The sequence below is a fragment of the Hypomesus nipponensis genome, chromosome 10 (assembly GCF_054491055.1).
Source record: "Hypomesus nipponensis isolate SF chromosome 10, ASM5449105v1, whole genome shotgun sequence".
In the NCBI taxonomy this organism is placed as follows: Eukaryota; Metazoa; Chordata; class Actinopteri; order Osmeriformes; family Osmeridae; genus Hypomesus; species Hypomesus nipponensis.
Genome location: NC_140370.1, coordinates 12,398,378 through 12,418,507, shown reverse-complemented (window position 1 = coordinate 12,418,507; position 20,130 = coordinate 12,398,378). Strand labels below are relative to the sequence as shown.

Here is a 20,130-nt window from a genome sequence, read left to right as displayed (position 1 = left end):
CTCTCTCTCTCTCTCTCTCTCTCTCTCTCTCTCTCTCTCTCTCTCTATCTTTCTCTCTCTCTCCCTCGCTCTCTCTCTCTCTCTCTCCCTCGCTCTCTCTCTCTCTCTCTCTCTCTCTCTCTCTCTTACACACACACACGCACACACACACACACAGGGTGCACTCCACTCGTGCCATCTCCCTTACACACACACTCTCTCTCTCTTTTGCTCTCTCACACACTCTATAGCTACAGTCTCTCTTTGTATATCTCTCCATCCCTCTCCCCCCTCCACCTCTTTCTTTCTAACACTCACGTCACGCACACGCATGCACACACACACTTACTTACACATTCAGCCTCTTCTCTGCTCTTGCACAACTCTACTCCAACGCAATCAATTGGGTCAGACAGAAAACTGTGGGAGTGGATTCCAATTTAACCAGGCAATCAATAACCAGGATATCACTGACTTTTCTCTCGTTCTCTCATTCTGAAGCTCACCCATGCTGCATCACTGTACCAGTGCTTCTTTGCTCCTCACAGGATTACTGCACGCCAATTAGAGCCATGGGCACTGGGAAGATTTTTTTGTTGTCGAAAGAAATGGTTTCAGACGCCACCACCAGCGCTGTGTAACATCACACAGGCACACAAGCCCATGTGAGGTATGGGCAAACTAGCAGTAAAAATCAATTTTCTATCAAGCTAAGTCTGGAAGGTTCAAGGAGGCATTGATTGGATGTAGGTAGGGAGATTGATTTTGGCGTGTCCCCGGGATTAACAAAATACTGTTGAACTGTTTAATCGTCTGTTAAAATGGACTTTAATTGTCGCACTGTGTTCTGCCATTGCATGCAAAAGCACATTAGAGGGGGTCAAATCCAGTTTCCTGGTTCAACCAACATTATCAGGAAAGGAGACAGGATTCTTTAAGGGCAGACATTGAGTTCTACTCTCTCATTATAGTTGGATATTCAATGAATTAACTTCCACAATTTCCAATTCCAATTCCAAAGTTCCACGACACAGTATCAAGGTGTTGATTGGTTGCAGTTCAGAGGCTGTGCCTACAGAGCCTGAGTCATACAATGAATACTGTATGAAGCAGTTGAAGCTGTCCTTTGGCATGCATATGTGCACAATTCAGTCAATTAATCCATGAACCAATAGAACAGACAAGGACGCCAAATTGACCTTTCTCTTCCAGAGGTAGAATAGACAATAGACTTAGTCTGGTCCTTATAGTACAGTTCATTATGTCTACTGAAAGCCTAAACTGTACACCCGCCCAAAAATGAAGAAAAAGATGACAATGGCATTTAAAACTCATTTGACATTTCCTTCTGAGTGCCAGTTCTGGAGGGGGAAAACATGTAGCTTCCTGTAGTTTTAAATTCTAACAAAATACTTAAGGATTTGGTTGGGAAGCTGCATGGCAAGAAAGATTCTTTATGTTTGACATTCCTCCCATTAGAATGCATTCATATGCTGGCTCTTTTGACTTTTGAGGATATGCACAGTTCCCAAGGCATTATTTGAAGCTTTGATTAACTTCAAACAAATAACACAGAACCATCATACAAGCTGCTTAAAGGCTTGCTTTAATTCCAACAGGAGACTCAGAATCACTCAGGTTTGAAAAACAAACAAATAGACGGCAGAAGTCTATAAAACTGTAAGAACGCAGAGAAAGACATTTCTGACACCCCTTAAGACACACACACACACACACACACACTGTATATCTACACACACACACACGCACACACACACTGTATATCTACACACACATACAAAAACGCGCACACACACATTGTATATCTACACATTCCCACACACAAACACACTCCTGGTTGTTCAGCTCTGCTCCGGCTCAGTGTGAAGGTCCAGTCTGTCCAGGATTCCAGCGAGATCTTTGAAAGACGGCCCAAAGTCATTCAGGGATTTGAAGAGATCTCCGTCATCTGCCGCCAATGACTCAATGGAACTCAGTGACTCTGCTGTTGACCCCTCCCCCTCATACGCGTACGTGGCCAGCGAATCGTAAGGCGGGGCAGAGTAACCCAGGTGTGTCTGCTCGAGGCGTTGTTCGATGTAGTCCCTGACCATGTCGGCGTTGCCGTTGCTTCCAGTGGGCGGGGCTCCGTTGGCAAGCTTGTTGCCGTGACTCGGACCCTCGGCCTCGTCTGCTCCTCCGGGTCTGGTGTCAAGGCGACAGAAGGTCGGGAGGCCGTTGTCCTTGGCGACGTGTGTGTTGCGTAGTGTGCCCATGTCAAAGGCGTGCGTGTCCTCCTCCCCGCCCCCTTCGTCGTCGTAGTGGATCACGTTGTCGCGGATGTCCTCTTTTGATGACATCAGAGTCTCCCGTTCCTTGTGCTGCCTCAAGCTGCCATAGAGAACTGCCATCACTGTAACAAAAAAACACAGTCCTGTTACCAGTGTAACATATAAACATGCACAGTGCTGTTACCAATGCAACACACAGACAAACACAGCCTTGTAAAGAGTGTAACACAGAGACACACATAGTCATGTTACCGATGGCGTGTTAACACACAAAGAAACACAGTCCCACAACAGCCTTTTACCTAGAACCTTCCCTAACTAACGATGACTGTCAATTACGAGTGTCGTTACAGAGCGATGCTCTCGATTCCATCCTATTCTCTGTCAAGTATTCCCCATGGCTGACACTCTGCCAGGCTGCCAGTGCCAGGCCGCCAGGGAGAGCAGGAGACACAGAGGGGTGTTAGGAGTCCTCAGCTTATCTCTTCTGTTCTTCAGACGCTCTCCTTCACAGCAGGCATGTTCAAACTATCCTAGCCTGAGGGCTAGCGCTGATCCACTTCTCACATTGTGTCAGACACCCACCAAGCACACACACATACTGACACACACACACATACTGACACACACACACACACACACAGACATACTGACACACACACGCACACACACACACACATACTTACACACACATGCATGCATGCAAACTCTGACAGCTATGGTCTCACTTATAATAATATCAATTCACTCACAAACACATACGCAAACATGTCAACACTCATAGAGAGGAAGTAGCTGCATGCTAACACAAAAGCACAAACATTTTGATTTATTATTCCTCTTTCTCTCTCTCTCTCTCTCTCTCTCTCTCTCTCTCTCTCTCTCTCTCTCTCTCTCTCACACCCTGGCTTTCTCTTACTCTTTCTTTCTTTCTCTCTCGCTCTCACACACACACACACACACCAACACACAGTCTGTTATACTAAGTCAGTACTCAGGCAGCAGGATGAAAGACTGCTTCATCATGCTTTCATCTCCCTCTCAGCTCCAAGTGACAGACAGGCAGACAGACAGACAGACAGACAGACAGGGCAGGCAAGCAAACAGACGGATAGTTGAGAATCTCTGTTATGCAACTGTGAAAGATTATACTCTAGCAAAAAAGGAAGGAAGTGGAAATATAAGTAGTCTGGAATCCTCCCACCGTGCACCTAGGATCATTGTGGGTTTTGAGGGCTGTTTACTGTATATCATATTGCCTTCAATGGTAAGTCTTACGTAACTTGGACTGTGAGTGCCACCTACTGTTGAGTTGATACAGTATCAGATGTATGAAAACTGTATGTTGCCTCTTGAAGTTGTGGCTATCTCCGAGATATTGTGGCATGTTATAACGTAAGAACAGGTGTGCCCGCATATATTCATGTATTCATTGAGCTAAAGTGCATTCCATCATTGAAATCAGGAACGTGTCCCTCAGTGTGTCCCTGTCCTGAAGCCCACAGGCAGGAGGACCGGAATCATCCGGCCACCCGTGGAACTCACCCAGCAGTATGACCATGCAGAGCAGGACGGCCATCACCGCCCCCGTGCTCAGCCCCACGGGCAGGAAGACGGCCTCGGCCGTGCAGGAGAGGAGGGAGCCGTCAGGCTCGCAGGCGCACACGCGGATGGTCAGGGTGGCCGTGCTGCTCTGGGCGGGGTAGCCGCTGTCCTCCACCACCACCGGGAGGTGGTGCACGGTCTGGACGCGCCTCTGGAAGCCCGCGCGGCGCGTCACCACGCCTGCCGTGTTGTCTGGGAGACAAAACGGCGGAGGTGAATGTGAAACGTGGGGGTTTTAATGGTGCACATGACACTTTATATGTAGGAAAATGACTTTCTCAGCGTGCATCGTTGTTAAGGGATCTCATCCCTGACACGTCTCTCCCCAAAATGGCTTTTTAAAACAAGCTCAAACCAGCAGGGGCAGATGTTGGGCACTAACTCGATGGAATATGGCAGTCTGCGCAATAGCAACAGTGCAGAGAGGATGTCCTGTGCAGTGTGCAGCAGTGGAGAGCTAGGCTGAGACACACATGGATTCCGCCCTATAGGGTGTCTGTGTCTGCATCCATCTCCCTCCCTCCTCCAGGGAGCGCAGGCTGCCTGTCTGTCATACTGGGTTGGATGTGTCTGCCGGGCTGGACAGAGATCTGCCCTGACAAGCTCAAGGCCATTAGAGCACCTTGAGCCTGCTATCCTGCCGGCTAAGCGCGGCCCTGTCTCTGTGAATCAGATCTGACGTTAAAGCTAACCTGCTGAAAGGCAGAAACAGAGGTAGCAGGGTTTTTTTTTTATTTTTATTATGGAAGGAGCAGAGGGAGCAGATAGGAAGGTGGAAGTAACCGAGGCAGAGGCAGAGGGAGCAGATAGGGAGGTGGAGGTAACCGAGGCAGAGGCAGAGGGCGCAGATAGGGAGGTGGAGGTAACCGAGGCAGAGGCAGAGGGAGCAGATAGGGAGGTGGAGGTAACCGAGGCAGAGGGAGCACATGGGGAGGTGGAGGTAACTGAGGCAGAAGCAGAGGAGGGGTACGGTACAGACAGACAGAGGAACATGGTGCAGTTGCAGAGGTAAAAACCGATGTGGCGGAGCGAGAGATAGGGGCAGAGATGAAGGTAGGAAGCAAACACGTAGGTAGAGGCAGCAGACGAAGAGAGGTAGCAACAGAGGCAGATCAGGGACGGAAACAGCAACAGCAGCGAGAGAGAGAGAGGTAGCAGAGGTAGAGATAACATCTTTGTATTATAGGCGCAGGGACACGTAGACTGTAGAATACAGGCCCATGGAGAAAAATACTGGATAGGCACAATGTGTGTTCACTGAGAACAATTCATTGTCACTGTACTGTAGATATTTTTGGAGGCTAGAGCTATGCCAAGTGAGTCACAACACAGAATTATAGACTAAGCTATCTGCATAGGGCTTTTGAATGCGCTGGCCGTAGCTAGCTGGTTGTGAAACATTAGCAGCTTAGTTTGCATTGTCTTGAATTGTACTTCACATTGCAGTCATTGACAATACTGTTGACGCCCAGATGTGTCACTGCATGCAAATACCCTATAAGGAGAAATCCGTCAACAATATACCACCCATGTCTTTTCATTTGAAATTTTCTTTCCATATCTGCCATTCTAACTGTATGTCTTTATGTCACTCCCCATTTGACAGCTCTAACTCCGGTCTCTAACTCATCTTGTAACTCATCTTTGTCTCCCCTCTCCTCTCTACCACTCTATCGACATGTCTTACTTCCGAAATCTCGAATTGTGAAGTTCCTGTTCCTCGTCTCTCGAAGGGACTTGAAAAAGAACCTCTGTCCAACCGGAGGCAGGTCTTTGTCCATGGCCTTGATGATCTGGATCACCTACAGCACCCGTGGACAAGACAGGGACACTCAGAGAGGCTTCAACAGCCTTGATTGATCAATCCATCAGTCAGTCACTCTTTCACTCATTTCAATCACTTTATTCAACTCACTCCAATCATTTAATACATCGCTCTCTTTCTCTTTATATATATATATATATATATATATATATATATATTTTTTTAATTCTCTCTGGTTTTCTTTGTCACAGGCATTCGTACACACAGACCCTCTGCAGCTACTGTGCAGTGGAACAGCACTTGCCTGCCCTACTTGGGTGTTTTCACAGACAAAGGTGTCGAAGGGTATGGCCAATTCAGGAGGGAACTCGTTGACATCCAGCACATTGACAGTGACCGTCACCTTGGTGGTCAAGAGAGGGTTGTCTGCAGAAAGCACACACAGTACCACACTAAAGGACAGCAGCCAGCACACACGGTACCACACTAAAGGACAGCAGCCAGCACACACGGTACCACACTAAAGGACACACTCCAACACTGCTGCACACACGACAGGAAAGGTCCAAGCCTCTATGCCAGTAACCATCTATGCTGGTAACCATCTATGCTGGTAACCATCTATGCTGGTAACCATCTATGCTGGTAACCATCTATGCTGGTAAATCAATACACTTAACTGATGTAAGCTATAACATCGTAATTTACAGTAGGAGAGAATATTAGGGAAGTTCAGACAAGAATCGGGGCCGTTGTTTCTCATTTTTTTATTAATTTGATATGACCTGGTGCATCTTTAACTGATAGGACGCCCCAGGAGAGGAAGTATCAATATGGTTTGTCAAGGAAACGTGATTTCAACAAAGTATTTGCATGGGTGAATATGCTGTTATTTTCAACAGTATAATTCAGTCGTTCAGATGAGATATTATTACTCGCCCTACGAACTAGAAATGGATATACCGATTGTTGGAAATATACTGTAGTCGTGCAGATTTAGTTTTATAAGCATTCAAATTACATGCTTCTGTACATAGCTATTGGAGAAGCAGTGTTTAATAAATCCTAAATGTAGGCAATATAGTTATGCCACTTTTGAGGATGAAATAGATGCAAAAATGCAAGAGTCAGATAAATCCACTAGATGGCGCCAACTAGTAAAGAACTGGCCCTGACAGATGAGCATAGGCAACATTTTCTGGACATGACAGAAATGAGACTTCTCTTTCGTCATACTTACTAACTTTAGTGGCCACCACAGTTATGTTGTGCTGGGTGACACTCTCTCTGTCCAGTAGGTCAGTGGTAAAGATGGTTCCCTCCACAGTGTCAATGTCAAAGCTACTGTCAGAATCTCGCTGCCACTCAATGGAGTACCTGTAGGGACACAGCATACATTGTCTATTAGACACAGTGGATGTCACAAAAAAAACACATTTATGCAATATGATGTACAGTATGCTATATTTTGACATGGTGGATACCAGATTGCGTTGTAAGCCTTGTAGGAACCTGTTAGAGCGTTCTTGATGTTTAATGGATGTGCTTACCAACTCACAGTGCATCCCTTTTATGAAACATTTAAAGGCTACATCAACCATGAACGTTTTCTTTTTACTTTCGTTAATTGAAAAGGTGTTCACTCTCAAATATAACCATGCTCGGGGTTTATTCTACAGTGTTTTACACAAGATTTCATACCCCCAAAGAACAATAACAAAGTCTCCAGTCTAAAATATTCATCAGCTCATACCAGAGACAGCCATGCTTTTAAAGCAAGGTGATTTAAAACTAGCTTCTTAAGGAGCCAGCAGCCATCAAATATTCACAGACACACAAAGAAAACTGAGCAACAACACTTGCGGTCTGCAGCACAAAGTGTTTCTGTGACAGGGGATAACATTAGACAGCATCAACAGAGTGCACATTCCAACATTGTTTCAAGACAAACATTGAACTAAAGATAGCACAAGGTTCCTCTGAAAAGGAAAAGGAAGTGTGCCTGTGGTGGTTAGAATCACCAAGTCATGGGCGGTCAAACTGGTTTTCCATTTCAGTGACTACGAGGTGCTGATGCATGTGGACAGCAGGGTTTAGAGGCTTTCCAGACAGCCAAGTTATGCTGAAGTAGTTGGACTATTGTTTGATACTTTAAACCCTGCTACGGTGTACAGTGGACTTTAATTCCATTATTGGCAGTTGACTGTATACTGCACATTAAATCAAGTATGACCTTTTACCTCTCCATACAGACTGTGTGATATATAATTAACATACATAAATTTTTAAAAAAATATGTAGGCTTACATAAGCTACCAGACATTATAAAAGCTCAAGTATTTAGACATTTAACGAACAGCGAGTGAGAAAGTCAGGAAGAGCAACACAAGACCACAAGACAGAATGTTCTTAATGTTCTTACCTCACGGCGCTACTACTGGCGTCCAGATCCTGGGCGGTCACCGAGCCAATGATGGTCTCCGGGGGCGTGTCCTCGTACACGTCTATGCTGTAGGAGGTCTTGGTGAACACAGGGGGCTCGTCTACGTCCAGCACGGTAACCTTCACCGTGGCGGTGTCTTTGAAGGGGCCGAGGTGGAGGTAGCGAGGGTCCAGGTGGTCATTAGATCCCTCCACCTTGAAGGTGTAGGACTTCTTCACCTCATAGTCAAGAGTCTTAATGTGATATGGAAGAGAAATAGAGAGAGAGAGAGAGATGGAGAGAGAGAGAGAGAGAGAGAGAGAGAGAGAGAGAGAGAGAGAGAGAGAGAGAGAGAGAGAGAGAGAGAGAGAGAGAGAGAGAGAGAGAGAGAGAGAGAGAGAGAGAGAATACGAAATGGAGAAAACAAGGGGAAAATGAGAGGACGAGTGAACAATGGAGAACCAACTGACAGAGGTCAGCCACAGGTTGGATTACTGTCAGATAATTACAAGACAAACACATCACTTCCTATCACATCTAATCAGATCTCTCGGAAGTCAGTTGGTGTGTGTGTGTGTTGGTGTGTGTGTGTTGGTGTGTGTGTTGGTGTGTGTGTGTGTGTGCATGCATGCGTCTAAAATATCTGTGCCTGCATGTGAGTGTGCATGTGTGCAAGATCTTTTTTTTGAGAGAGAAATGAACAGAGAGGGATACATGCTGTATATGGAAAACAGATGGATTAACTGTAGTGGTTACAGTTGGATTATACACCATATCTCCAAAATATGCCATCCATGTGAATCATAGGGTTTTGTACTGTACACGTTCCCAGGTCTTCAGGTCTGTCATTTGAGTAGTTTAAGACTTTTACGGTGTGTTTGTTTAGATTTCCAATGTGTTCAGTTCATTTTCTCTGCCATCCAACTTGACTGTGTACTTTGTGGTAAACTGACATGAGCACAGCCGGTAAATGTGTAATGTTGACAGCAGAGCAGTTCACACTGTCAGCACCAGGACATACACACACACACACACACACACACACACACACACACACACACACACACACACACACACACACACACACACACACACACACACACACACACACACACACACACACACACACACACACTCTGTCTTCTCTCTCAAGCAAGCATACACACACACTGACACACTGCACGATCAGATACTTGAGTCTGGTTAGGAATGTAAAGCATACAATACTTATGTATGAGTGATATACATCCCACTCTGGGGCCCTAAACTGTGTTTTATAGAATGACATTGGCAGCCACATTTTTCCAACGCGCATATGTTGCATCGTAAAAATCATGGGACTGTGAAAGAAAGGTGCACCATTTGACTTAGACACTCCTTTAAAACACATAACTAACAATCTCCCATTGACAAAAAGCAATCCCTACTACTACTCTATATATAATCCTATACTCCTTCATTGAAGTGTCCCTCCTAAATCCATAGATGGATAACCTATCAATTGACTCTAATCTTTTATTTTGACGGAGCCAATTATCTCCTGAACCCATTACTCTCTCGAATCCTCTTATCACAAACAGTGGCACTGTAGGTTACTGTACAGTACAGTGCAGAACACCTCCCTGTGCCACTGTGGGAAGACCATGTGTATTTATCTCACCTCAACTCTGGCCTGAGCTTGTGGCTGTTTTCTATGTAATAAAAAGCCCCTTTCTTTGTTCAATCTCCAGTTTCGGCCGTGGTTCATTTCGATCACATTGTCAGCCCTGGAGCCAAAGGCGTACCTTTACTGATGGATTGGTTTGGCATGGATAAAGCTCTGTATATGTGTATGTGTGTGTGTGTGTGTGTGTGTGTGTGTGTGCACAGTTTATGAGTGCATGCGTGTGTAAATGTCCATATTGTCTATGGATACCACCTGGTTTTCCTGAAAATCTGTTAAGATGCCTCACAGTTTATGACACATACACATATGTTCACTAATTGTTCTGCGTCAGGAAAAGCTTGAAACATTTAGAGGATTCCTCCCCATGATGCTGACTTCAGCACAGTGAGGAGAGATTAAAGGCATATGGACATATGACAGCTATAGTCCAACATGCTTATCTAGGGCTTCAGATAATCACCTTTGAGATACAGTACCTTAAGAGGAGAAAACAATGGAAAAAAAATCATATCTAACAGTAACTGAAATTGAGACTTCAATTATGTGATAGGGGTCTAAGTGCGTGCGTTTTACACGAAACAATAGATGCTTAATGGATGCATCTTGACAGACAATGTATTGTATGTTTTTGTGCTTTGCATAAAACTGAAAAACCGAATCTAAAGTAAATACAGTTATTTATATTCATAGAGGCCAGTCAAAACAGTTTACTTGGAACCTTTGTTGTATGTCTCAATTCCATTCCTCACAATATTTTTTTGCGCATCTCTCCTCTTCTATAAAAAGTATCAATCTTCTACAAAGTGCACTCACAGTAGTTTTGCAAGCTTTCAGCGAGACATTTAGTGGGACTGTGTGCCGCGACAAGAACAGAAGCGTTTAAAGGGGGACCTTTGGAGAGCACTTCTGAGGACCATCTTGTAACAGATATCTATCTTTCATATCATTTCTTACACTCAGTTTTCCGACCGCGTCAGACTCTTTCTTTTATCCATTTTGTGTACATTTAAAAAAGGAAACTGGACACTTTATTCTTAAAAATTGAATAACATGAAATAAAGAAACAAAGCCGAAAAGGCACCCAGAAGTGTCCTGAGAAAGTTATTTTGAAAACTTCTTTCTGTTCATGTTGGTGTGTTTTGGAATAATTAGTGGCTATGGAGGACTGATGTGCAACCTTGCTTGCTGCAGTGATTCAACATAAGTACTTTCAATTTTCTCTCCTTTGATAAACATCTGAGTTACAGAGTTTTCCAAACAACCCACTGCCAAATTATACTCTGAGTGTGTGTATACAAACATAGGACAAAAGTGAACAGAAGGTTTCCAGCAGTTTTGTTCCTTTTTCCTATGCACAGTTAAGTCATGGATACCTACCTTCTTGAGGACTATGATCCCTTCCTGACTGTGTCCGTTGGATGTGATGTCAAACATGTTCCCCTCGTCTCCAGGCACAATAGAGTATTCCACCATGGCGTTCCTTCCTGTGTCCAGGTCATGAGCTCGGATCTGCCCCACTGCTGACCCCACGGTGGAGGACTCTGGGATGCGCAGGTGAAAAATACCTGGAGCAATGTGAAACAAAAAAGATTGGGCTTATTGGCAGTTTTTTTCTTTTTCTATAAGGTTTTAAACATCTGACAAACACCAACTCGGATTTCAAAGTGTACTGTCTCTTTACTGTAATGGTGCACCCCTTGGAATCCAATTATAATTTTCTCCATACTGGTAATATTTGATATTGGTTTTCCTTGAAATATGTGGAACCTCATTATAGACGATTTGAAAAGACAACTGTTAGATCAAGGCTCACTCTACTTCACTCTCCTCCACAGAAACAATCCATTAACAGTTATGAGGCAGAGATCAAAGATGTCCCCATGCACTTTTGTAAAAACACTTTTATCAAAAACACCAGAGGATTCACACAGGGAACTGGTTTTGACTGCAGATTGAGCAAACACCTGGACTAGAATAAGACTCTGAATTGATATTCTCCACTGGGCAAAGTATGTACAAAAAAACAACCACTTGTGTAACAGTATGACGTTACAGTAAAACAGTATGTAATCAAAGACAAAAAAATAATTGATAACACCAATTCTCTTGTCTGGTTACTGTAATTTAGCCACATCCCCCCTCTCATAAGCAGTAATAATGGTAATAGTACAGTAGAAGTTTAAGGGGAACGTGTCACACTTTTGGAAAACCTGGGTGGGTTGTCATTGACGTCGCTGAGGGTGATGTTGATGGTGGTGGTCCCAGCCAGACCCCCGAGCTGACCACCCATGTCCTTAGCCTGAAGCAGCACCTGGTACACCTCCCTCACCTCCCTGTCCATGTTGGGCAGGGCTGTCCTGATCACTCCTGGAGGAGAGGCAGGGAGGAGGAGGAGGAGGAGGTAGAGGGAAGGAGGGGGTGGGGAGGAGAGGAGAGGGAGGGAGGGAGAGAATTGATGTTGAGAGAAAGTTTGAGAGAGACAGAGAGAGAGAGAGAGAGAGAGAGAGAGAGACAGAGAGAGAGAGGGAGAGAGAGAGACAGGGAGAGAGAGAGAGAGAGAGAGAGAGAGAGAGAGAGAGACACAGAGAGAGAGAGAGAGAGAGAGAGAGAGAGAGAGAGAGAGAGAGAGGGGGGGGGAATGGGGATTAGAATAAGTGCACAGAGAGAGAATGAAAAACAGAGAGAGAGAGGGAGAGCGATATAGTGGGTGGTGATTAGAGAAAGTGTGAGAGCGAGCGAGAGAGAGAGAGAGGGTGGAGAAGAAGAAAGAAAAGATAGAAAAACGATGAGTGGTGACTTTAGTAGAGAATGTTTTCTCTTTGATGTTGCTCCAGGGGATAGAAGGATAGGTGCGTTCAGATCCCTGAATTCATTAAGCCCCGCATTACACATCTGTGTAAGATGTCATAAAAGGAAGACCTTTGACTTGGAGCTAAAGACTAATCAGGCCCCATGTTGCCTCTCCCTGTGCGGATAGCGTTTGATCAGGACTGAGTCTGCAAGATACTGGCAGCTCATACATTGCCAGTGGCAAGGATGGGAGAAAGACAAGCTTTCAAACTATTTGGTAAACACTGCAACCAATCACTTACTGACCCCCCCAAAAATCTCAGACACATTTTCACTTAGGACTTTCTTCAGTTTATAAATAACAACAACATTGCATTGCCTTTGATGGTGTTTGGGGATGTATGCATTGTTTAACTTGAGGATGTTCCGGTGAGATTGGAGTAAACGTACCCGTTTTTGAGTCCACAGAGAAGTAAGGCTGTCCCTGCAGGATGCTGTAGACTATCTTAGCGCTGTTCCCATAGGTGGGGTCATCTGCATCTGTGGCTGTCACCTGGGTTACATAAGTCCCTGCAAAATACATACACAGCAAACATAACAGTTAAACTATTTGGAGCATTGAAAACTGAAGTAATTAAGTTAAAAAGTATTTGTACATAAATGTGTACATAAATGCCTGAATCACAATAGCTCCCCTACATTTACATCATTGTGTGATTTCACATTGTGTGAAAAACAAAGACAGAAGTCTTTTCGTCCATTCTGTGTCCTGGAGGAGTATTAAGAGATTAGAGAGTTCAGACCTAACTGTTAAATAAACAGCAAGTAATCAACCGGCAGATGGCCCGGTGGGCTGAGATTGCCCAAAATACACGTCAAAAACCAGTACTGTGCTGAAGAGCAACCACTACACGTGTACTGTGCTGAAGAGCAACCACTACACGTGTACTGTGCTGAAGAGCAACCACTACACGTGTACTGTGCTGAAGAGCAACCACTACACGTCTACTGTGCTGAAGAGCAACCACTACACGTGTACTGTGCTGAAGAGCAACCACTACACGTGTACTGTGCTGAAGAGCAACCACTACACGTCTACTGTGCTGAAGAGCAACCACTACACGTGTACTGTGCTGAAGAGCAACCACTACACGTGTACTGTGCTGAAGAGCAACCACTACACGTGTACTGTGCTGAAGAGCAACCACTACACGTCTACTGTGCTGAAGAGCAACCACTACACGTCTACTGTGCTGAAGAGCAACCACTACACGTCTACTGTGCTGAAGAGCAACCACTACACGTCTACTGTGCTGAAGAGCAACCACTACACGTCTACTGTGCTGAAGAGCAACCACTACACGTGTACTGTGCTGAAGAGCAACCACTACACGTGTACTGTGCTGAAGAGCAACCACTACACGTGTACTGTGCTGAAGAGCAACCACTACACGTGTACTGTGCTGAAGAGCAACCACTACACGTCTACTGTGCTGAAGAGCAACCACTACACGTGTACTGTGCTGAAGAGCAACCACTACACGTGTACTGTGCTGAAGAGCAACCACTACACGTGTACTGTGCTGAAGAGCATCCCAACTGGCATATCCTGACATTCAGAATATCAGGACATGCTGCAAGACTTGATCATGTGGCCAGCTGGCAAACTGAGAAGGTGTGATCGATATCTGGAAGAAACTGTTTGTTCTGCTCTCACATCCTGAGATTATTAACCTCAGGAAACCTGTTTGGAAAATAGGTTTTCAGAGCTCATTCGGTCCACCCACGGTTTTATTGAACCACAACCCACACTATGACCTCCAGGGTACAGTGAAGGTATACTGGTACCTGTCTCACCTCCAGGGTATAGTGACGGTATACTGGTACCTGTCCCACCTCCAGGGTAAAGTCATTCTATTGGTGTTTTATTGAATGTTTTACCTGCAGGAGACATCTCAGGGACGTTGGCTGTATAGGGGCCCTCAAGGAACCGGGGCTCACTGTCGTTTATGTCCTGGACCTTAATGATAAACTCTGACTCCGGCTCCAATGGTCTGCAATTAATTAAACGATTAATCAAACTGTCATATCTTGTTTTCTCAGCCAACCATGAATTTATCAATAAATTCATTTGCATTCCAAAAAACACACACAAAGGGCTTTTCGGAGAAGCTGTCCTGCATGGTTTGTGAGTTCTGGCTATCCAGATTGTGTTCTGACCTGCCAGAGAGCAGGTCCACAGCCTGGGCTCGGAGAGTGTAGTAGGACTTCTCCTCCCGGTCCAGACCCACCAGAGCGTGGATGTCTCCTGTGGTCTGGTCTATGGTGAAGATGGAGCCAGCTCCCTCTCCTGACAGGGTGTACTTCACCTCACTGTCCCCCCTGTCCAGGTCCGTGTGGAGCTGAGGAGGAACGCAGGGTTGGTCAAGAGGGGGTCAGTCAAGACAACCATGTGTCACAAGTGCATGGATTGACCAGTATTGACTGATTTGGTTGGTTAGTGTAGAAAACATGACATACTTATTCATTTAAGTGCAATTGACCAAATGTGTCAACTGTATGATCAGTTTGTACTGTACATACATCATGACCAGTCCTATGAAGTATTTAGGAAAAAACTGAAAGGCAGCTTTGAAGCAGCTCTTACCTTTGAACCCATGCATCGAAGGTTCAAAATAAGCCTTTTTATGTGGCGCATGTCTCAACTTACAGTAATGCTATATTCCCAATTAACATGGGAAATGGACTGACAAACATGAGCGTTTCATAATACAGCAAATACAAAACATATGTAAGAGTTTTGTTTTTAGTTTGGCACAGGCACTGGATAAAAACAATAACATTGTCAAATTACTATTAGGAAGTTTAGTAATGTAGTGGAGGCAAATCACACAGTAAACATTTGAATGATAATATGTAGGCAGTTTGTTCTGTCACTGTTATGCAATATAACAAAGCTTTACAGCTTTGTGTCGGGGCAGCATTTGTCAATCTTAGTTATGTAAGGATACACAGACTAGTAATAAAAAATAAATATGTACGTCATGCACTAAATTGAGCATGCTTTGCTTGTTAATAGTTTATTCAACTTATAGATGCCACTCTTCCATTCCACTGTTCCACGTCTATTTCGGTAGATTCTCTGTGATTAATACTCTTTTAGCAGAATTTACCGTAACATAAACATAATCTGACTGAGGTCATGAAGCTTCTACTGAGCTGTACAGAGATTTAGAGTTTAATTACATCATTTGATTTCCCTGTACATAACCCCTGATACGTGGAAGCCTGCAAAACAGATTCAGTTGTATTTTGGAAAAATATAAATAATTATTAAATGAAAAAATTAATACCAAAAAGTTTGTGTTAGCATGCTATTATGGGTTGGAATTTTATTGTGACACTGTTGTTCACGGATTATATTTTTCGAATCAAAACTCTTTTCCAGAGTCACGAGAAACACATTTGACCCCAGAGGGCCCTGTACCACACAGTTAATTACTGTAAGAAGGAAATGACATCAGCTCGCTGTGGCCTATCACATGAAGAGATTCATTACTTAGGATGGGTGGCAGGGGTCAGGTATTAACTTCCTGGTAATCCATTAACCACAACATAAACCAGCCACAGCACAGATAACATCATAGAGACTGATACCATAAAAACCCTTTTAGGAGATTAATGGTTTATTTGTCTACAGTAAAATGCCAGTGAAGAAAATGTGATTTAATTTAATCGGATAGGGAAATATACTGTATGACATCTTATATTGCGCCTGAGATTGTTTGCCAGGTCATTCACCTCACGTTAACCATTTGACAATAGGATTTAGTCAACGGTGTCTATTTGCATACTTTATGTGTGTGTGTGTGTGTGTGTGTTTGTGTGTGTGTTTATGTGTATGTGAAAGAGTGAGAGAAAAGAGAGTGTGCAACTCAAATATTACTTATGACCTGAGAACTGTCCAGCATTTGGGGGAATAAGTGAAATAATTCTGGCATTCTGTCATGCAGACTAGCCCCCCCCAGACACACCGATGTGTCTGTAAAGGTCATAGACATAGCTAATGGGGCTAGCATGATGATCCATTCTCTCTAAAGGGCATGAAAAGTGTGCTTTCTTCTGGACCTGATTAAAACAAATGACGACAGGTACAGTAGGTGATGCATTATTGCAACATTCACAGTGGACGGTGTGCAGAGACAATGTTAAAGTTCACTCTCTCCTTCCTGACTTAGAGCCAGATATGATGGGCTGGGCTTCAATTCTTCTGCAAAATTGAGTCATACTTTGCAACATTCCACTACCCTGGCCTATTGTCTTTGCAGTCTATCCTTTCAAAGTGCACATCATTAATTATAGGCTGGAAATTACAGGCTGGACAATTATTGTTTGTGTGAATCCAGAATGTGGTAGAGACAGTGGTTGACTGGAGAATTGTACTGACTATTAATGGGCATGGAAACTCCCTATTGATGCTGAATTACTTTTCTTGTGGTGGTAAGCAGAGTTAAATTGTTGCTGTGTTACTTTCACAGCTGTCCATCTGGGTCTTCAGACAGTACATTTCAAAATTAATATTTCATGGTGCAAGCCAAATAGAGCATTCATGTGTGGCTATTGAGTCATGGTGCAGTGAATATTTCTTCTCCAAATGTTGTTGTTAAAGTGTGCAAGGTCATGGAAGAGAAAATGCAGTTGGCTTGAAAGAAGTCTGATCCAATTCACTGGGATATTGGGCTTTTGTTCTGTTCTCTGCTGTCCCTTAATGTTTCATGGATTTAGTCACTTTAAGATTCGATGGTATCATACCTTTTGGTAAAGATTTTCATCACATTTAGTCTCCCCTGCTGAACTATGCCAACATTTTATAAAGCCCCAAATCTTACAGTTTTTCTATGGTTTTAATTTCATTCCAAAGATAAGTTTTTAGTTTATCAGTAAGCAGTATTAGTAATGAATAGAAGTTGACTGCACCAAGGTTGGAACCATGATAACATATAAGCTTGCAAGCTAACAGTCAGTTCGCTCTGAGAGGGATTCCATGACCTAAGGTCACAGTCCTTGCTGCCAGATTTCTCTCTGTGTTAGCTTTTCCAAACCTCCACCCCCCACCATCCACCAAGTGATAATCAAGGCCTGATCCTTCACACTCCCTGCATTAGTAACAGCAGATTAATCAGTAGCTACTCTATGGGCAAGGTTCCATCCTGGCACCTCTCCTCTTAAAAAAATGTCTCCTCTTTTTCTCCTTCTTCTCTCTTTTGTATCTTTTTCTTTATTTTTTCCTATTTTCTCTCTCTCTCTCTCTCTCTCTCTCTCTCTCTCTCTCTCTCTCTCTCTCTCTCTCTCTCTCTCTCTCTCTCTCTCTCTCTCTCTTGCCTCTCTCTCACTCTCTCGGAATCACAGGGTATTAGCATTGCCCAGCCAAAGTATCTGTCAATGTGTGTATGGGAGGTGAGTGGCCCTCATCTCTCAGCCAACGGCTGACATCTGCCATGAGTATGGCTCACAACCAGTGATTAACTTGGCACCATCAGGGAAACGGTCACGCAGAGAGCCAGCCTCTCTCACAGGAGACCTGGTGAATCCTGATTTTACAGTAAGCTTTCTGACACTTTCTCCTCATCTCTCTCCGTGGGGATGCAGTGAATCAGAAAGAATGATACAAAGCAAAGTGTTGCGTCAGGTGTAGAATGTCTGTTTCATTGCCCTGTCGGAAGTCATTCTGCAGCAGACAATAACATTAGATGCCACAATCACTGCAATTGCCTTCTTTCAATGATTAATTCATTACTGAAAACGCCAATTCATTCTTGATACAGCGGATAGAGGCTTTATACAAAGCAGAAAGCCTTTGAAGTCCTCCTCGGGGTAACCTCTGAACCTAAGCTGTGTTCAATAGACTGAGGAAAAAGTCAAAGAAAGGTTGTTTTCATTTTTTGAAGAATTTTTCCTCACCATTTCATGCATTTTATTCTTCACATCTTTTATGCATACTCCTTTAGTACCTAACCCAAGAATGGTCTGTAGATGTCGGTTTACACTGCACCTTTTCTGACTGTAAAATTGTAATTGCATGGCTCTTGGATCAATCCATCCCCTCTGCTAACTTTGCCTTTTGGCCCCTTCTACAGTACATCTTCCAGACATTCTAAAGCTATGTCATGTTAAATCGCACGGAAGCTCTGCAGAACATCTTACCTTGCCAATGTACTGTGGTTCAGAGCCCATGTATTCCTCCAGGACAAAGAACTGGTTCCACACCCATCCTCTCTTCACCCTCTGAACCCCCAAGCCCTTATGCATCCTCCATCCTGCCCTCCCTCTAAGTCCAGCTCCTCCTCTGTGTCTGAGTGCTGTCTGCCCCAGATGGTCCCTGCCCATTCTCTGGGACTGGAAGGCGGGCAGGACTCCCTGGTCGAGGAGAAAGCAGAAGAGCAGCAGCAGGCTGATCCTCGTGAGCATTGGGGAGGAGGGTCTGTACAGAGGTTGGATGGATGGGTTTGTAGTGAACTCCAGGAGAACCCTGAATGTTTCGACCGCGGGAGCTGATCTCAGATCAGTCTTTCAATGGGAACAAGCAGCTCCCAGAGGGATGAGGCTCGTCCTGTAAGATCCTGTGTTTATTCTGTTGAACAGCCCTCATCAGGGGGTATCCCAGATATCTGGGAACTCCCAGTGAGATGAAAGAGGTCTTGAGTTGTAGATAGAAGATCCGGTTTGCTGAAGATCCCAAAAAGATAGTTGGTTGTAGCTCCAAAAAGCCTGTATGATCTGAACAGCTGGGCAGGTATGGAAAGGTTGGTTCTGAGGCAGGAGACTGGATGAAGATCTGGACTGGATGACTTTTCTCAGTCACTCATCTCCTCCCCCTTCCTTCACCTGATGGATAGTTGGAACAATAGAGTTACTATTACAGTACACAGCTATTTAGTTATGTCTATTTTACAAAAATACACTAACGAGTTCAACCACTTTACAAAAATCACACGGCACAATTTACTGCCTTTTTGTCCTGTGAGAGAAGTTGTGTAATCATTGGATTTTCAAGTTTCACAATCTTTCCGGAGCACCAAAAGTCCCCCTTTCCACATCCATACCCTCCAGATTTCAAAGTTCAAATCGAGCTCATAATGCACTTCCTATGTCTGTCCAGTCATCCTTGACAGCGGCTCACAGGGAGGATTTCACAGAGCACGGTTCTGAGGAGGGGAGACGAGGGGGACGTGCTTCTCCAGGCCTCCAGGAGCTCACCACGCCTTGGGGTGGAAGGTAACCACAGCACAGGCTCATTTATTAGTGAAGCTGCAGAGTCCGAATCACAGGGAAGATCAGGACTTCATGAATATAACAGATACCTAAAGATTTAGGAAGTGATTTAAAGTGAAGTTTGATTTTGGGCACGAAACTAGCACTGTAGAATGGTAACAGAACCAAGTAAGCTGTCTAAATTAGAGAGGTACACATGGCAGTCATTTGGTTCTAACTACCCATCGTAAGCCACAAAGTGTTGTCTGTGTTGCCCTGTGGGAGACCACGGGTTACTGGCCCACAGGTTCCATCTGTTCAGGGAAGAGACGGATGATGAATGTGTACAGCCACTCATCCA

The 20,130-nt window shown here is 44.3% G+C and overlaps 1 protein-coding gene across 1 annotated transcript; it reads right to left on the bottom strand.

The window, feature by feature from the left end:
• Positions 1-1,569: 1,569 nt before the first annotated feature.
• cdh12a (cadherin 12a) lies at positions 1,570-18,986 on the bottom strand. The gene is made up of 12 exons (XM_084706644.1): positions 18,723-18,986; positions 14,739-14,920; positions 14,460-14,572; positions 12,969-13,088; positions 11,928-12,095; positions 11,106-11,293; positions 8,063-8,316; positions 6,881-7,017; positions 5,945-6,066; positions 5,563-5,677; positions 3,816-4,067; positions 1,570-2,392 (listed from the first exon to the last, which is right to left on the bottom strand). The coding sequence occupies exons 1-12, from the start codon at positions 18,984-18,986 to the stop codon at positions 1,842-1,844; spliced, it is 2,466 nt and encodes an 821-aa protein (XP_084562770.1). The 3' UTR covers positions 1,570-1,841.
• Positions 18,987-20,130: the final 1,144 nt, after the last annotated feature.